Genomic DNA, 19,316 nt, shown 5'->3' with positions numbered 1-19,316 from the left:
TGTAAGTGTGTGGATGGTTGCGCTTCCTTGTTCTTGGACACTTTGTGGCATGCTGGTTGGTTTAGAACATGGCATGGTGGGTATGAAAGGAAGTGACCTCAGATGCTTGGTTTCATTACCCTGCATGAGAAAACCATCATGTTCTATATTTTGGTTACTGTACATTAATAATAATATACTTTTTTGTTTATGTACTCACACACATAAACAAAAAAGTATACTAATTTTCCGACAGAACATTATCCAGTAATTTTACAGCCATTTCCGTTAACCCCAAATCACAACGCAATGTGCAAAATTCATAATAAAGGTAAAACATGCAAAAATTTTTTTAAAAAAATCTTCATATTAATATAGTACATTGTGCCCTATTTAAGATGTAATTGTTGAATAATTAATAAATAATTTGTATAATTTATTGATTATACTAGTAAATATAATTTAATGTAATATATATATATATATATATAAAAAAATTGTTGACTACTGTGTGTATATATATGTGTATGTATATATATATATATATATATATATACATACAGTAGTCAACATTTGAAGTGGATCAAAAAAAGTTAGTCAAAGTTGTTCTAAAACAAAAACAGGTATTGTTTTGGTTTTAGGACAACTATGAAATGTTTTCTACTTCAAATGACTGTGTGCATGTGTGTGTGTGTATATATATATATATATATATATATATATGTATATATGAAGAGTTTAGATGCAAAACCAGCTAAAAGCCATCTTGGTCAAAAATGAGATAATGATACTGAGTGAATGCTCCTGACACATCGTATACATTCATCAAATACTTTTACTTCAAACTTGCTAAATCCCAGCCTCAGCCCAATCAGATGTGCCAGTAGTTACATAGAAACCTATACAAAGTAGCCAGAAAGAAATGCTCATTTTAAAGAAATACGTCAGATGGATTTAGCTGGTTTTGCATCTGAATATATAATATATAATATATATATATAGAGGGGTCATTAACACATAAGGATTTTCGATAGGCAAATTTTAAAATACAAAAAATAATGTCTGTAGTTGTTCAAACATTAAGAATGTTGTGTACACATTAATTCATGTTAAAATTTTAATGTTTTTCATCTAGATGAATCGGTCGTAGCCTTAAAAATGTCATGTGGTGTGACCATGATTTATATTAAAATTAATTAATTTCCTTAACATGCTTAATTTTTTTTTATGTTTTCAGTAAGTAAAGTGTTTAGAAACAAAGTATTTGCATTTCTTTTGAGTTTTTGTAAATAATGATCTCATATTTTTGTTCCAGAATTTCAGAGTTGCCTTCTTAATTGTATTTAGCAGACTTATTTTTCCTGTAAATTGCATAAAACTAATAAAAATGTTTTAAAAATACCATTCACTCAAGCATACTGTAGCAGTGATTCATATTTCAGCCACAGAAATAAGATCATTTATTTTTATATTTAATACAGTTATTACTATTATTGGTCGCACCAGATGATATTTCATAAAATGGAGATCATCAGACAAAGTTTGTTTGTATATTATGGTGGAAATGTAAATACAAAACATATGCAAATGAAAATTAATCAGAATAAATTTAGGTTAATTTCAAAGATGTTTCCAAAATACCAGTTATGACCGGACGGTCGCACCACATGATATTTTGACACTTTGAATAACAGAAAAATTTGAATTGTTAAAGTGGGTAATGTGAGAGAGGTACTGCTTATATGTGGCTTCTTTTTTATACATTTAAACCAATTTTTAACTGAAGAATGCAATCGGACAGCAAATTTAGGTGTCACGTCTTATATATATATATATATATAATAAATATGGCCATAGATCAGATGACCTCTTTCATATGACAGAACTGGTCATCTGTTTGACTGACAGATCGTTTGTGAGATGTAGTGTATGTGCATGTGTCATGCAGTGACAGGAGGCTGTATTAGGATGCACGGAGTCTCCACAGAGGGACAGAATGACTGATGAAAGGTAAAACAAACACGGCATTAGGGAGCTGTTAAATAATGATAGTGAATGCAAGTGTATACAGACCTCAAATCAGCCACATGTCCTCAGAGAAAGAGAGAAAAAGCGGTGGGTGGAGAAATGTACGTGTATGCTGGGGGGGGGCCAGATTCCTCAACAAGTAATACATATGTGTAATCATGAACTTCAGTTTCACATCTGACTTGCACATTCATTCTATTACAGGAGCAATTTATGGATAGAGAATCTGTAATTGCCACAGGCTCACCGGACGTCCTTTGGGTAGTTAAACCCACACATCTGTGTGAAGGGTTAACTGTGGCAGGAGACGTTACTATGTTCGGAGTTCTGCCTCATTTCTTCTTAACACGGTCTTATAAATGAAAAGCACGCTGGGAGCTGCCTGTTAAGAGCTGTCAAATGGTTGCATAGCAATTATCTGCTAACGAGGATTAATTGACACTGATTTAGCTTTGGTTATTTCCAAAAAGAATGTAAAATGATACTTTTCTCTCTTTTTTTGTACAAAGTGCTCACTTGGTGCCCCCCGTTGGCATGATTACTGATCCTTGTTGTGTTTTTAAATGCGTAGTCAAACACCTGGGATTCTATGTGAATAGTGAAACAACTATGAACAGCCATTAAAACACTCATTAAAAACAGTCCTGTCACCATTGTTTCTAATTTGAGGGCTTATTTTTCTCAGGCTGAGGTGTGCCGGTCTCAAGGGAGTCGGTCCCTCCTGGATGGCAGACAAAGGTCTGTTGGTGGGACCCCTTGAGGGCAATGCTCAAAATGGTGTCTGTTCATGACACCCTGAACGGCATAATGCACCAGTGGTAGTCGAGGACCTCCTAGTGTTCAAGAAAACAGTGACTTGCATGTATATCTCAGGCTTTACAGTACATTAAATTTTGTTTATATTGTAAATAAATTTAAAAAAGTGTAATAACAGGTCGTGATTACTATTTTCCGTCCATTAAACTATTATTAAAACTATTATTTGGTCTTTAAATAAGCTTCGTGACCAAATGCCTTTATGCATCGAACAAATTAAACATCGGGGAGCACATTTCTGTCCGTTCCTTGCTCATCAAACTGAACCCTTGCTTTGGTTGTCTTGTCTAATGATGGATTCTGTCATAGTCCTGGGATGTGTGAAAAAAACGCGAGCATTGTAGAGCAGAACAGGTAGGTTACCAGAGCAACGGGTGCCAACCGTCCGCTCCGCCCTCATCCGGTACAGAACAATGCAAGAGCTTGCTTTCCCTCTCCAGAATAAAACCGTACGATGCACGATGTTGAAACAACTGATCATTCACTGTTAATCGTTTTTTATTCACTGTTTAATGCTTATTAAACGTCGCCCTGAATGACACATTGATCGGCGAGCGCGCCTGTGATGCCCACAGGAGGAGGACGATGGTGCGTGAGACCCTCAAGTGGTCCACGAGAGGATCTGAAGTCCCCCAAACACGCATTTCTCAAAACATACCGATTCGTTCAGAGCAGTATAGCTGTATTTTAACGTGCACCATATCGTTAGCCCCTTAGGAGAACTCTCCGTGCGCGCCCCTCTGCGCCCCGGCATCCCCAACAATTGGGTACACGAGCTCACCACGCGTGCTCCCGCCTCCAAACGTCCAGTGACATAAAGCAAAGTGAATAAAATAGCGTTCTCTCAATCAACATTATCACGATTTGCTAAGATTAAGAAACGGGCCACGTTGTGATTTTCTGTGACATCCCGATCCCGTCAGCAGGACAACGTCATGCCAATTCGTCAGATACCATTACTACACCGCCGTTATTGCTAAGAGGGACCGGCGTTGCTATGGCAGCCAGCTCTCAGAGTAAGACTGTTCTGCCCGGTTGGGGTGAGGGATGAATATGCTCGGTCAACCCGAGGTGTAAGATTGAAAAGTTGCGCACAGCAATGTGGGTTGCGCGTAGGTGGAATCAAACGAGCGCTGTCCCGAAGCATATTGAGAAAGGGCTACAGCATCAGCAGAACCATATTGAGAGTTGAAGTCACACACAAGCACATACACACAGACACAATTCACAAACATATAGTGAGCTGGGAAAAAAGAAGCACTTTACCGTAGACTTGACAGGGACGTACAGGACGGGCTTCCCCGATGGCTCTTTCTTGTTGTGCTCGCCCAAGATGTTGCTGCCGACCTGAAAGCCTTTGGACTTCACCCAGAATTTGAATTTGGCGTTGATGTGGCTGTTGTCGACATAGACACCGTCCGACTCCTCGTTCTGTAGCAGGGTCTGCATGATTTTGTTGTATTTTCGCCGTGTGACGGTCTTTGTTTTCCCCGAGTCCCCGTAAGTCCGGAGACACCAGTCCTGAAATTCGCTGAACATCTCTGCCTCCAGCACGACGGGACTTCGGCTCCTTTTTGTTAAATCCGCGCATGGTTTCTTAGTTGCCATCCCTTCCTCTTTGTGAGCCGCGAACCCCTTTCCGAAACGATCAAATGCAACTACAAAGCCTGAAAATGATAGTAGACTCCCCCTCCTCTCCCTGTCCCGCTACGAGGATGATCGCTTCGACACCGGTGCTGGAGGTCCACCTCCGCTAAACAAGGCGAAAGAAGTCGTATTGTGTGTGCCTGTTTCGGGCAGTCGCACACCTGTTTGCAGAGACGCCTCGCCTACTGTCCCAAACCGCAACGGCAAATGTCACTTGCACACATCATCCGCTGAGGAACTGAGAGAGGGGGCCGTCCTAACCAAGCGGGTATCTCCCACCTGTGCGTAAACGGCTCGAGGACCAGTGCAAGTGGGAAAAACCCCGAGGGTCGATGCCGTAAATGTAAAAAAAAACACACACGCAAACCTGGCTCCAGGAAGGGGTGAAATAAGCTCGACGTAACAGACTTTAACGGCCCACTTTTTAAACGACCGGCGCGAGACAGCGTTCTAACACGGGATGTGGCTCAAGCCTGTTGATGTCATACGGACGCGAGAGAATGTTTAGCAAAAAAACGATTCGAATTAATTTAATACTGATGCTGGTTCAAACAAAAACGCTATGCGGGTTAAAATAGACCGCCTTCACGAGCAGCCGTCACGCGGTAGGACTGTCCCACTCTTTCCACCTGTTTGAATCGGACCTGCAAGTGCTGCCGCCACGCTACAGACCGTCCCAAATTGACATTTCTCGTTTACAATCCGCAAGATTTAATGGCTGTTGGCAGTTTTGTGACAGAAACGTCTTCCGTGGCTTACAGCAAAAGAAAAAGCAGCCGTAACGAAGTACTATGTTTTTTTCTTTGTATGTCAGTGTGTTTTTTTTTTCAGGAAGTAGTGCAACGCGTGGACGCAGTGGTTACAAAGCGGGTAGGCAGTGAATCTGGTGTCGCAATATAGAGAAAATTTCCTATTCAGACAAAAGGGGGAACAGACTTAAACATTTGTGAAAATATCCCTATTGAGTATATACTGAAATAGCCTTAACTGCATATACATAAACATGGCTTAGATGTTTTTGTTGTTAAATGACAGTGAGTACAAATTAACAGTAGCAATGATTATAATTAGGAATTAAGCACTCATTTTTGAGCAGTGTGATAATTTGGGAGTACATTTAATGTTAAAGTAGCCTGATCTTTTCAATCTAACAATTTTACAGTAATATAGAAAAATGTTCATATAAAACCCACAGGCTAACAGTATTTATATTAATAAATAAAAGCCATTTTTATCCTATTTCTAATCACGTGCTTATACAGGGAATGTATAGTGAAAAATACCAGTACAGAAAACAACTGACTATCCATTACAAAAGATAGTCAACTAGATTAAAATTATTTGTTTATTTATTTATTTGATATATTTTCTTAAATGATAAGAGATTCTTTTGGGTCAAACTCTTAAATGTATATTCATATATTTATATATTCAGTATATTTATATATATAGTATTAATTGTATGAATAAAAATATATACATGTAAATACATATTTTCAAAATATATATTTTATGTGTGTGTATTTATATATACATAATAAATATAGAACATATAATAACAATTTTTTTTATTAATTTAGATGCGATTAATCGCAATTAATTGTTTGACAGCACTAATATATATATATATATATATATATATATGAAAGATTAATAAATAAGCTTTCCATACATGTATGGTTTGTTAGGATAGGACAATATTTGGCCGAGATGCAACTATCTGAAAATCTGTAATCTGAGGGTGCAAAAAAATCTAAATATTGAGAAAATCACTTTTAAAGCTGTTTCAATGAAGTTCTTAGCAACGCATATTACTAATCAAAAAATTAAGTTCTGATATATTTACAGTAGAAAACTTCACAAAATATCTTCATGGAACATGATCTTTACTTAATATCCTAATGATTTTTGGCATAAAGGAAAAATCAATCATTTTGACCCATACAATGTATTTTTGGCTATTGCTACAAATATATCAGTGTTACTTTCCATTGGTTTTGTGGTCCAGGGTTATATATTAAAATATAAAATAAAATATGTATAAAAATAAAATCCTATGTTTATTTGTGAAGTTAGCTAATAGATCATTGTTGGCATAGCTTGGTTACTGTTATGCTGTTTTTGACTGCTTGTGATGTGTGTGTGTGTGTGTGTTTGGTCAAGTGTGTTTAAAGTGTCCTCTGATGTCAGATTCTGTGTGTGTATTTGGTCTGTTAATTTCTAATAGACTCTGATGTTTGGTCATGTGTGTGTACATATTAGTTGCATTGTGTTGGTGCATGTCCCCATATGTGAGTGCTGGTATGTGAGCATCCTCTCTTTCTCTGTGTAGTGCGAGTGCTCCGGGGCTGTGTCGAGGACCATGCTGGGACTGCTGGTGATGTCGGCTGCTGTTGCTATGACAGCAGCTCAGCTCCAGCAGCTGAAGAAGCAGAACAGGCCGCCTGTATCTGCCCCATCCAGACTGCATTGCCTCACTCCAGAATCTTCTCTCAGTCCTAGAACCTGTTCAGAGTTCTAAAAGGTTTCCCCAGGTCTGGAATCACTTCAACATTTCGAAATCCTCCCAGAGCTCCGGAATTCTGTCGAAAGGTCTGGGATTCGATGGATGGAGCTGACAGGAATGTGTCCCTTTGATGTTCTCCGATTCTTAAAGGGGTATTGCACCTTGTTTAAATACCATGTTCATTTGCCCAGCAGCTAGTATTGACTAGTCAGTTCCAATAAAAGGTTTGACTGACAGCACTAAATCCCCTTTGATTGGCACAGCCCTGCATATCTGTCCCAGATGTGCCCCCTTTTAGTTTAAAAAGATATTAACAAACCAATTAACACCACACAGCAAGGCTATATTTAGATTAAATTGATTTTTGTGGAAAATGTATATTTAAATCAATCTTTTTTATTTTGTAATCTTGAGAGTGAAAGAGTGTGAGAGTAATCTCATTATTTTACTTTTCTCAAAAGCAAATATATTATTTTTTTGATGCTTAAATGGCTTGATAATGCAGAGAAATTGTGCAGAGGTGTTCGAGATAATCTTTTTTTATTGGTATTGCATTAACCTGTGTAAAAGGATAAACAATGTTGGAATATAGCAACGTGTGGGCACATATTAAACTAATTGCTTCATCTTTCCAACATCTTGAAGTGCCATAAAAGAGACATAATTCAAAGTTAGCTAATTAGCAACTATATCAAGTCAATTATGAACAAGACAGCTAGTTAGACTGATTTATTAAGATATTGGCCCTTGAAATTAGGTGTTTATTTGCTAAAAATAATTCATTTTCAATTCATTTTTATATGATAATGTGTATTAAACTAATTAGTATATAATAGGGAAAGTATTTCACATAAATCTACTACATTTAAAAATAACAAAATTAATATAAATTACTATTATTATTATTTATTGCTTAAGAGACATGGCTTTTTCATGGAAATACTATATTGTAAACCCACAGATAGAAAACACACAGGTAAAATTGCATAAATGAGGGACAACCAAATTATTATCTGCACATTTTGGTCACAAATATCTGCCTTTTGGAAAATATATAGGTATGTGGACTTCCATTAAATTTATTGACCGGCTTTCCTTAAGCATTATCGCAAAGTTTAAAGTCAGCGTCAAACACGTAATTTTTCATTTTATTGTATTTGTATTGTAAGACGATTAAAAATGTAATAAAAAACACCTAATTTGATGATGAATTAGATATATTGAATACATTATATTTGTTTCGGGCAGTCGTTTCCCATTTAAAATGATTTGGTATTTCTATTATAATTAGTCAGAATTAAGCTTACATAACTCTACCAGTACTAGTGTATACCTCTATACAAAAAAACCCCCTCCTCAATGCAATATGCTATTCAGGTGTGAATTTCCAGTTGAGGAAATTTCTCTTAGTTTCATCATTTTGACCAAACTCTGGACAGAGATGTGCAAATTCCAAGTCCGGCCCGTGATTGGTCTGTTTTGGGCCTGAGCTTTCTTTCTGAGTTAGCAGATCAGCTCACATGACTAATCGCTGACAGGCAGGGAGGTTAAAAGCAGAGCTTACCCTAACATTTCTACATCATGCCTTCTGGCTATGATTAAACGTCCTGGCACTGAAGCGAACACTCTTATTTTTGTCCGTTTGCATGTGTTTCTATGAGTTTATGTTCCCGTGTCATTGCCTTTCTGTGTTTCTCTCTTGGTTTTGGCCACACGCACTGTGCGCACCACCAGCCTTTGGCTTCGGCATGCCAGGTTTCTGTTACCGCAACAAAGGGTGTATCTCACTCCCATTGAGAGCGTGTGTGTGCAGAAGTGAATGGGAGAGAAGGGATTACGGTGCCAGTGCAGAGGAGGCAGCCGTTTTGTATGGATGTGTATGTGTGTGTGTGCACTCTTCTGCTTATATTTGCCGGCTCAGGGTGGGTGTAACTAAAGCTGCGCATTAGCTTAGAACTTAGCTTAGGAAAAAAAAAAAAGTCACCCTTTTTCTTTTAATCTCTCCCTCGCTTCCCTTCATTTCTCTCTCTCAGAACATCTTCATTCTTTTTTTGTCCTCCTTTACCTCGGTATCTTTCCATCCTTCTCTTCCTTTCTGTTGATTGCTTCAATTTTCTCTGTGTACATCCACAACATGCTTCTAGTATCCAGCTATGTCTATGTGAAAATAGATACACACAATAAATAAACAAGCTATGGAAACAGCTAGAAAAAAAGACATTAACAAGACTCCCGGTGTGTCATGTTGTTATAATAATGACTGTATGTGTGCAGCACAAGATCTCCTTTCTGTCCCTTATAAGACCTTTTGACTTTCTTGACCTTTGCCCCTCTAGATTGGTGCCGGAACACCCTGCGGCCCGAATTACATCAGGATCAGCTGGTGGGATGAAAAGAAGGAGGGGGTGTGTGTATTTGCGTAGGGAGGGGGTTATCATTTCACATTGTTAATAAGCCCCTCGCTTCATAATTAAACCCCCCTTAATACTCTCCCCTTCCCCCTCCACAGGAGGACAATGATGAACCTTCAGCGATCATCTCCATAACCCTGTCATTTAGAACTGGAGGAGGGAAGGAGGCTGGGGAGAAGCAATCTCTCCTCCTTTCAGGTCCCTCAAAGGGTCACATGACTCATCTCAGCCGTACAACGGCAAGCCTTGCTCTCTAACTGTGGTGATTAGTGTCAAGCAGGAGATGTAGCCTAGTCTCATCCTGGTTCTGAGATGTTTAGTAGGATGCACTCTGACTTTGTGTATAAATTAAAGACTTCCGTCATCATTTATTCCTGCGTTCCATTCCAAACATTCCTGAATGAAGATGATGTGTTGGAACCTCATTAACTTTAATAACGGCTGACAGATTCTTTAGAATATCTTTCTTTGTGCTCCACGGAAGAAAGTAACTTTGGAACAACATAATAGAATTGTCATTTTTGGGGTGAACTATGCCTTTAATATAACTTGAAGTCCTTGCTCCATTCATCATATCTGATGCCTGGTCCAATTTGGTTCTATCGCATAAACATAACATTTTACCAGTCTAAGGGGAGCTAAGAGAATGAAATATTGAGAAAGGAATGCAGAAAGATTGAGAGGGACTATGTGGGCACTGCTGAATCAGACGAAGTTTAAATGCTGACGACGAACATTAATATTTCTTAGTTGATGACCGATGAGGAGTTGACTTATGATCTATTCGCTGCTGCCACCTTAAGTTCGGTCATGGAACTTCACTCACAATGCGGAATGTTTTTGTCTAAAAGAGTTTATTCTGTACATTCACCTTTATGTTTTAACTTCACATTCAGAATAATGACCAAGCTGACACCGTTTTGTTTATTTATTTATTAAAATGCGTACTGAATGCAGTCCAGTCCAGAATGACTCTCCTGTGCTCTGAACAGTTTACGTCAATACTCAGTACCATAATATGACTTTAAATCTGTCATTTATTCAATTCAGGGTTGTGGACGATCATCAAAATGGCACATTTTGGACATTTTGTTCAGTAACGGGGGGCCTCCAGGATTCCAGTTATGCATCTCACTCAGTCTTTGTCTCTCTACCTCTGTCTTTCTATGCAGATAAGCCATGAATTCTTCAGCAGGTGTTAAATTGCTTGTACAGGGAGGTGGTCGGTCTGTTTGTCGTCCAAACTGGAGAAGAAGTGAGGGGGAGGGAGCGAGCACACGAACGCACGCAGGCAAACACACACAGACAGCCTCGTGGGACTTCAGCGTAGGGTGGGCCAGGGCCTGGGCGCGCGCAGGCTGGGGGGCAGTGGGGAATGTCAGGACAGGAGAGCCAAGAGGCTGTTGGGAAACGACAGAATGGGCATGGTCACCATGGCAACGCAATTGGCCCAAGCAGTTCGAGGCAACCGGTAACCAAGTAACAGGAAATGAGCAGTGAAAGGGGGAGAAGCAGAGACAGAAGATCGAGAAGGAGGGAGGTCTTCGCTAATGGGACAGGCTTGAACTCTTGATGGACAATGATGCTAATTGACAAAGAAGCAACATGTTTGTACTTTGGGAAATATGTAGATTTACACATCTGTGTGCATCTTAAAGCCACAGCAGCTTCGACCTGCCTGTGTGTGGGTGTGTGGGGGCACCATATGTGAAGACTGGCTGACTGACAGAGTCTCTGGACTACAGTATATACAGTTCCTGACACCATTATAACCAACTGTGACAACTATGACACATGGGGTTAGAAGAGGAGAAAAAGAGAAAGGTGTAAAGCCCACAGGCAATATAGATAGATAGATGATAGATAGATAGATAGATAGATAGATAGATAGATAGACTTGACACATGACACTAAAATAACGCTATAAACATTAACACATTTTAATAAAACCCTAATATACAAAACCAATAACAAAAACTAACACAAAAAGTAAAAGAAATACAATGTCAGTTTGCAGGTTTCCAATGTAAGTTACACTTGTTATTTTTTACTTTCAAAACTGGTCCAGTTTTTCCATATAGAGGGTTTGCACTTGCGTCATGATTTAGTCAGTTACCCGAATGCACAGCCATATTGGCGATACTCGGATGTAAACAACAGCATGGATTGCACAGTTAATGTACTACTGAATAGAGTGTTCTCCTAATTTATGTTGTCTTAACCACAGGAAAAAAAAAACATGTGGAAGCTGCTAAATCATATAGAGAAGGCCTCAGTAAGTAGAAAAACACACAATATTTTGACAATTTAAAGTTAATAGGTAGTAAAGATCCAGAACAAAAACGAAATTATCACGAATGTTTTCATATGTGTTTGATTAAGCACAGGCCAGTACACAGAAGCTACAATGATCTATCACACCACATTAAGGAGTGCCAAAACAGTATTTATTGCTTGAATTTCCTAAGGAAATTGACATAATTTCAAATCTGAGACTTTGTTTCATATCAAAAGTAACAAAAAAGTGAAGCCTAGCCTATTGCTATTTATTGAAAGGAAGACGCAATATGTACTGTCCATACATCAACTGAAAACAGTATAGACCACGAGATCGATTGTGATTTAAGAATCAATATTGGTTCATTAAAATGATAATCTATTAAAATAAAGACATTTTTTTTTTCTAGCGTATTTTTTGTTTTTAAACACTGCGCTGTCGTCCTGTAGTTTCGTGATAAAAAACGAAAATGTGAACAAAAATAAAAGCAATTAAATCTGTTATTCTAATTAAAATATGAAAATTAAAATGACGGGTAATAATAGATTATGACAGAATTTTTACGCCCATTTGTAAATTTTATGGGTCTGGCTTCCGGTCTCATCCATGTCCAGCTATTTTTAACCGTACAAAACCGCTTGTTTTGCTACTTGATATTGCAAATTTGTGTGTCTTACCATATTATTTTAACGTACTATATTAATAATGAACACAATGGTTTGTAGTGCAAACAGTTTTAGAGTAAACTGTATGCTGTTATTTCTCCTTATAGTAGCTAAAAAACGGAAATGCCACTCATAGGCTTACTTTCATGTTAAAGAGTAAGGTGAATAGTCAAAACATTTCATTTTAGAGTAAAAACATTTATTTTTTTTAGTACAGACATAAGATAAATAAAAACAACTTTCTCAAAACAATATTTTAAGGGCTTTTCGAAACTTTCTCAATGTACTTTCCCAGTTGAAAACAGTTATTTAAGGCTCAAACTTGTCGTCTTGACAACATGCTCATATGGGTTTTAGAGGCAAATATAGTTCAACCACTGAACAACCACTCGCTTAGCAATCCATGAATCATAATATACAAAGACTTTTGTTAATTAGGACTGACTTCTGTTAATTAGGATGAGGCAAATGTACAAAAAGGACTTCTTTCTTCTGCAGGATTAACAAGGTAACATTTTTTTCCCATACCAGTTGTCGTATAAAACGACATGGTAGTAGTCTATTAAAATGAATGTAACACATTTCTTTTTTTTCTTGAAAAGCAGCATAGCTTTACTCAATACAAGCAGCTTACATAGCTTTGTGGCGCAGCAGAATTATTGATACATCAGAAATATTATCCCGTGGTCTTTATAAAGTGATCAGCTATATACTCACTTCACGTCTTCCATCTGTGAAAGTATAGTTATGTTTGAATTTAATCAAATGTGTATGTTGGTGTGGAAATGTCTTGACAAGTCTTGTCACGTTGTTGTCTAAGCACTCTCTTACTCTCCTTTATTCATTTTAATTGCTTTGCAGATATCACAAAACAATATATCTACCAGATTTAATGTTTTAAGTTTGCAAAGTAATGTTGAAGGCATTTAAAACTACACACCAAGTCATTTTAATCAGGCCAGTGTTTATGCTGCCCACCATAAGGTTGTTAGTTCAAGTCTCACAACTGAGACCTTGACCTCACTTAACAAATTTTTTAAGTGGGAATGACCTTGCAACAGGCTATTGCAAGTCTCTGTGAGAGTCTTCCAAATGGCTGCTTTCTACCTTCCATAGATGTCATATTATTTTTATTGTACCATAGACTTACTGTAATTGGAGTTCATGTTGTAGCCTGTGTGTTAAATATACTTTACATACAAATGTGTAAGTCTGTGTGTGCATGCCTGTTTACTTAAGTGAAGCTTCATGTGGAGCAGAGAGGTTGCCATGGCAACTCAAGGTCAGTGCCTTGGCGGTATGTGTGTGTGTGCGCGTGTGTTTGACTCCTGGGGGTGCAGCAGAGTATCGTGGCCGGAGCACAATAGGGATCCTGCAGAGGAAGTCTTAAATTATTGCTGAAAATGTTGATTTGTATTGATTTATAGTGATTTATAAAATAATTGTCGTAAATTACATTACTATTATTATTATTAACGGTAATATTAATTTTAAATAGAGTGGGCGCAATCATTTGTAAATTTTATGGGTCTGGCTTTCCAGCTATTTTTAGCTGTACAAAACAGCTTGTTTTGCTGCTTGATATTTAAAACTGGTGTGTCTTACCATGTTATTTTAATGTGTTGTCTTATTATGAGCACACTTGTTCGTAGTGAAAACAGTTTTACCATTTACTGCACGTTGTTATTCTTATCATTGTCTCCCTTTTTTCTGAGTGACCGATGAGCAGCGCCATGATAAAATCTAACTTCTGTTTGGGTGCTTTTATGTTCCGGTCTCCATAGAAATCCATGTTAAACCCCTGATGGCACACATACATCCTGGAGACGTCTATTTGACGTCTGCATTTACATCTGCGAGACGTATTTTTTATGTAGCTTGCTCATCTGCAATACATCTTTTGGACATTTCCTATCAGATAGACATCTATTGGATGTCTTTAAGATGTTTAGGATTTACAATATATGTAAAACTGATATCCTACAGACGTCTGCCAGACGTTTGAACACAGCAGATGCTTTCCAGATCAAAAGATCTTTAACAGACATCTTGCAGCCGTACGTGTGCTATCTGGGAACAGACTGAATTGAAACTTTTTCAATACATCTGAATATAAAAATGTGGGCAGGTTTCACGTTACATTATCGGCTCGGAAAATATGGTAATTTGACTAGAAACACCAGAGACCGGAACACCAGAGCACTGCTCCAGTAGGGCGAGACTTCCACGTTCAGAAAAAGGTTAAAAAAAAGAAAAAAAAAAAAGCTGGATATACACTCTTAAAAGTAAAGGTTCCAAAATGGTGGTGTCGCAGTGATGCCATAGAAGAACAATTTTGTTTTCCCCCAATCACCTTTCAGTCAACTGTATTTAAAAGAACACGTTTAAGAAGAAAACATAGTAAACTAACTTCTGACCCTTTCTCCACTAAGTAACCTTTGGTGCAGTGGTAAGTTTCCGTTAATGTTAAAGGCTCTTCATTGAACCATCAAAGCCAAAAAAGAACACCTCGGACGAATGGCTGCATGTGGGCTCTACTAACAGATGTTGTAACGACCACACATGCCCCATAGAGGTCGCTCTGTGTATATATTAACCAGGCATTCTATACATTGTACCTTTGAAGCACATTTTCCAGCAGGTGGAGTTTCTTCCATGAGGGGAAGTAACTGCTACACAATGGCCATGTGTTTGCCTCATGGTTTTAGAATAAAATAAATGTCAGTCTTTGGATTTCAAATGACAAAACAGCACACGGTCTAAAAGTAAATGGTAAGAAAGAGACAACACGTGTGAATATATGTAGCCTGTATGTACAGGTTTCTCTAAAGAGACTCCCAGTCTGTGAACAATAGTTAAAACCTTGTGTTGACCCCTTTGAAGAATAACACAATGACCTCAAAGCCAAAGTGTGTTTATGACTCTCTTGGCCTCAACTTACACCCTCCCACATGAGCTAACTCAGTCACACATTAACAATATTCATGTCTGCTTTAACTAGAAGTGGCGCTTGTGTAGTACTGAGAAATGCATGTAGAAACACTCACAGTGTAGGAAATTAACTTATTAAGTGGTAGTATCTGCACATTTTGAATAGGCTACCTGGGATATTTCAGTTTCTTTTGTGGCATTTTTGCCCTTAGCCCCTGGATAATTTCTGACACAGTTTTAAGTTTTAAAACCAAAAATTTGAGTAAATCCCACATATGAATTAGTATGTTTAAAGTAAACACACAGATGAGATTTGGACATCTTTTAGATTTTATACACATGTCCAGAGCAGTTTACAACACCACTTCTAGCTCCATTGACCTTTATTACACGCTTTGCAATTCCTTCCCTCATCCCTGTCAGTCAAACCCAAAATCAATCAAGATGATTGGCTAGAAAAGTCTCACAGTGAGGAGACTCAAACACAGGCAGCGCTCATGCTGTGGCTGTGTCTGATTGGCTGTGACAAGTGCACCGTGACCCCCTGTGGTGGCTGTGAGTTCCCTTATCCTGGGAGCTTGTGATGAGTTTGATCACACCTGTCAGGACCTGACCTCTAGTATTGTTTTCTGTCTTTTCCCCACCTCAGTTGCTTACCGGTCTCATTCATCGTCCTTGGATTTTCTTACAGGGATTTTATCCCAACCTTTCCCTCTAAAAACACAGACAATTACCTAACGTACATACACTTTCTCAGTTGACGTTTTGAAGGCTTCAAAACCTAACACTGCTCAATACTACCCACAGTACAAGAAGTTGTAAGACTCATTAAAAACAGTTTAACTGTTAATGCAGTTGGTCATGGATATTTCAGCAGAAAATTCCTTGGTTAGAAAGTGACTTCTGTGTAGCTGTGCTTCATACACCACTAGACTAACAACAATAAACAGTAGGCCTTTTTGTGCCTGTGAAATTTCACTGACTGGAACCCCATTCAGCGGCTGTTTTTCTTGAAGTTTGTTGGAACCAGACTCACTCTTTCCTGTCACTCACAGGGCGTTGCTTCTTGATAACACAATGCCTACCTTGACCCCGTGACTCTGTTGTGGTCTAGAGCAGGCTTGACTAGCACTGAGTAAGATAGGATTTGCCATCTCAATAGCGAGGTCAGTGATGTGATGAGCTGTCTGAGATCTTAGGTTCATTTACGACTGAAGGCGAGAGTGGAGCATTCCTGTTAGAAAGCACTTTTCAGTTTGCTACTATTTTTAAAGCAATTGAATCTGTATTGTGTACTGTTGTGTGAAATGCTCCATCTACAACTATTAAACAAACACACACACACACACACACACACAAAAAAAACATGTTGTAAACTCATATTAACAGACAGACTATGAAACATTTGTACCTTTTAAAAATTCATTTGTCACTCCACTATTTAGAATTACTAAATACAAAAAGCTTTTTTTTAAAAAAAAAAAAAAAAAAAAAAAAAAAAAGGGCAAAAAAAACCCCCAAACAAACTAACAAACAAAAAAAGCTTTTTGAATTGGAGATATTTTGAAGATGTTTTTCATGCAAATACAATAAACTGAAGTTTTCATGCTTTAATCCGAAAAAAAAAAAAAATTAAAGTGATAGTAATGAAAATTACCCCATGATTTACTCACCCTCAAACCATCCTAGGTGTATATGACTTTCTTCTTTCAGACAAATACAATCTGAGTTATATTAAAAAATGTCCTGGCTCTTCCAAGCTTTATAATAGCAGTGAATGGGTGTTGAGATTTTGAAGTCTAATAAAGTGCATCCATCCATCATAAAAAGTGCTCCACATGGCTCCAGGGGTTTATTAAATGCCTTCTGAAGCGAAGTGATGCATTTCTGTAAGAAAAATATCCATATTTAAAACTTTATAAATCGTAATCTGTGAGTAAATCGTGGGGTAATTTTCATTTTTGGATAAAATATTGCTTTTACCTAAACCTTTCATAGGATGTGCACTTGATGTTTACCTAAAGTTCTGACATCTACTTTAGTTAAAACATTTATGAGAGCAGTGCAATGTCTGATTTATGAATGAATTATTCTTTTAAGTCAGATCTTGAATAATTTAATGTTTTTTTTAAAAACTGTCTAAATGATTCCTTAACTAATTAGACTAATTCTGATTTTTTTTTTTTTTCTTTTAACAAGTCTTGTTTGCAGTACATGAGTTGTATGTATCTCTTTATAGGACCACAGTCATCAGAATATTTCCTTGTGTGTGTTTCCTACAGATAAATGGTCGGAGAAATGTGAGGGTGAGTAAATGATTACAATTTTCAATTTACTATTGCTGTGAAAGATCCAGGTATCCCAAGTGTTTTCAGTTATAAAAACAGTGGTTCTTTACAAACTTGCAGATAGCTACATGTAACCACAAGAGAAACAGCATGTTAACTCAAGCATAAGTTCAATTGTCATTTTCTCGGGCGTGCCAAAAGAGACATTGTGAAATATGCATTAGAGAGATTTATGTGTGGGTTTAAGGTAGGTTGTAGTGAAACCGTTATTTTCAGTTTCAAACAGCACACATCTGGAGGGGACAGGAAAAAGAGTAGATAAAGACCACTGTTGTTTTGTCGAGCACCGTGCATGATAGGGATCGCTGACTGCCTCTTTCACTTCTGATAAGGAACTCATTTCAGTTTAAGCTTCCGTATTTCACTGGACTTAAACTTCAACAATTTAACATAAACGTTAAAACACATAACCTGATTTTGCTCCTACATCCTGTTCTCTCTTGTGATAAGCTTTTTCAATTTGCTCTCATTTCCAATCTGTTGTTGAAGGTTGAAGCTGCAGGCTATTTCAAAAAAACAGAAGTTGTCTGTAAAACGTAGCCATTTTCTAAATTTCCTTCTATCCCTGGAATTCCTATCTGAATTCCTATCTCATAATCATAGCTATAATCACCAAACAGAACTGCAAAAATAGTTGTTTTCAAACAGGTTTCCTAAACTCTACTATTGGTTAGAAAAGCACATAGCCTCGTCGCAAACTCACAGTGTTGACTGTGTCAATATTGTTTTTTGCGCTGGTATAATGCGCAGAGTAATGTTTTGATACTGCCACAAGGCTTCATTGGGAAATTTTCCAACAAATGTCTTTTCTATAGCTGTATCTGCAAATGAGATAAGAGAAACACAATTACACAAAACAGTTTCAAAAATGTATTCATGAAAGAAAAAGTCAAAAGGGATAAAGATTAAGTGAAAGAGAGAGAGAGTGGGTGAGTGAGTGGGAGAAAGAAAATAAAAACAATTCCTGGTGTGTTTGACATGGGTGGAAGCTCACCTGTCCTGTTTGTCCAGGTGCTTTGCCTTTAAACAAATTTTAAACAAAAATGCAATTGTGTTTTAAAGGGATCGTCTCCAAACCAGATTAGATCCAACTCTGTCAAACTGGGTAACTCTTTAACTTTATTTTCACTTTCTCTTTCTATTTTAATTTACATATTTGAAGTATTAATATGCTAATGACTGTCACTTTATGTTAAAATGCTGCATGGGTGAAATATGGACAAACCCAACATTTAGGTTAAATGATTTTACAATTACAGAAATCTTTTGTATAGACTTTTGTTAGTGGACAAAATTTAATAAAAACAGACTCTTAAAAACAATCCAGTGCTGAGTAAAGTATAGACAACCCCAGCTTGGGTTAAATGTTTAACCTAACCTTTTGAGCAGTTTTATTCAACTCAACTACACTCTTACAAAATAAAGGTGCTTTAAAAGGTTCTTCACAGCGATGCCATGTAAGAATCATTTTTGGTTCCACAAAGAACCATTCAGTCAAAGACTCTTTAAAGAACCATCTCTTTCTTACCTTTTTATAATCTAAAGAACCTTCTCTCGCCACAAAGAACCTTTGTGAAACAGAAAGGATCTTCAGATGTTAAAGATTCTTAATGGAACCATTTAGATAAAAAGGTCCTTCTATGGCATCGTGATGCACCTTAATTTTTAAGAATGTATTGCTTAAAAATTTCTATATGACTGACTTAA

At 37.4% G+C, this 19,316-nt stretch overlaps 1 protein-coding gene and 1 long non-coding RNA gene across 2 annotated transcripts in view; one reads left to right on the top strand and one right to left on the bottom strand.

Annotated features, from left to right (window-relative positions):
* Window positions 1-5,334, bottom strand: part of nol4la (nucleolar protein 4-like a) — a 56,204-nt gene extending 50,870 nt beyond the window's left edge. The window contains exon 1 of the mRNA XM_051116574.1: window positions 4,090-5,334. Coding sequence (XP_050972531.1) covers window positions 4,090-4,431 — 342 coding nt within the window. The 5' untranslated portion in view covers window positions 4,432-5,334. The remainder of the gene's footprint in view (window positions 1-4,089) is intronic.
* A 1,478-nt stretch (window positions 5,335-6,812) lies between these two features.
* Window positions 6,813-10,286, top strand: LOC127169311 (uncharacterized). Its single transcript, XR_007828227.1, has 3 exons — window positions 6,813-7,128; window positions 9,313-9,381; window positions 9,486-10,286. It is a non-coding gene; the product is annotated as an uncharacterized LOC127169311 (long non-coding RNA).
* Window positions 10,287-19,316: the final 9,030 nt, after the last annotated feature.

Source organism: Labeo rohita, chromosome 8, assembly GCF_022985175.1.
Source record: "Labeo rohita strain BAU-BD-2019 chromosome 8, IGBB_LRoh.1.0, whole genome shotgun sequence".
NCBI classification, from domain to species: Eukaryota; Metazoa; Chordata; class Actinopteri; order Cypriniformes; family Cyprinidae; genus Labeo; species Labeo rohita.
This window is presented reverse-complemented; position numbering and strand designations above follow the sequence as displayed.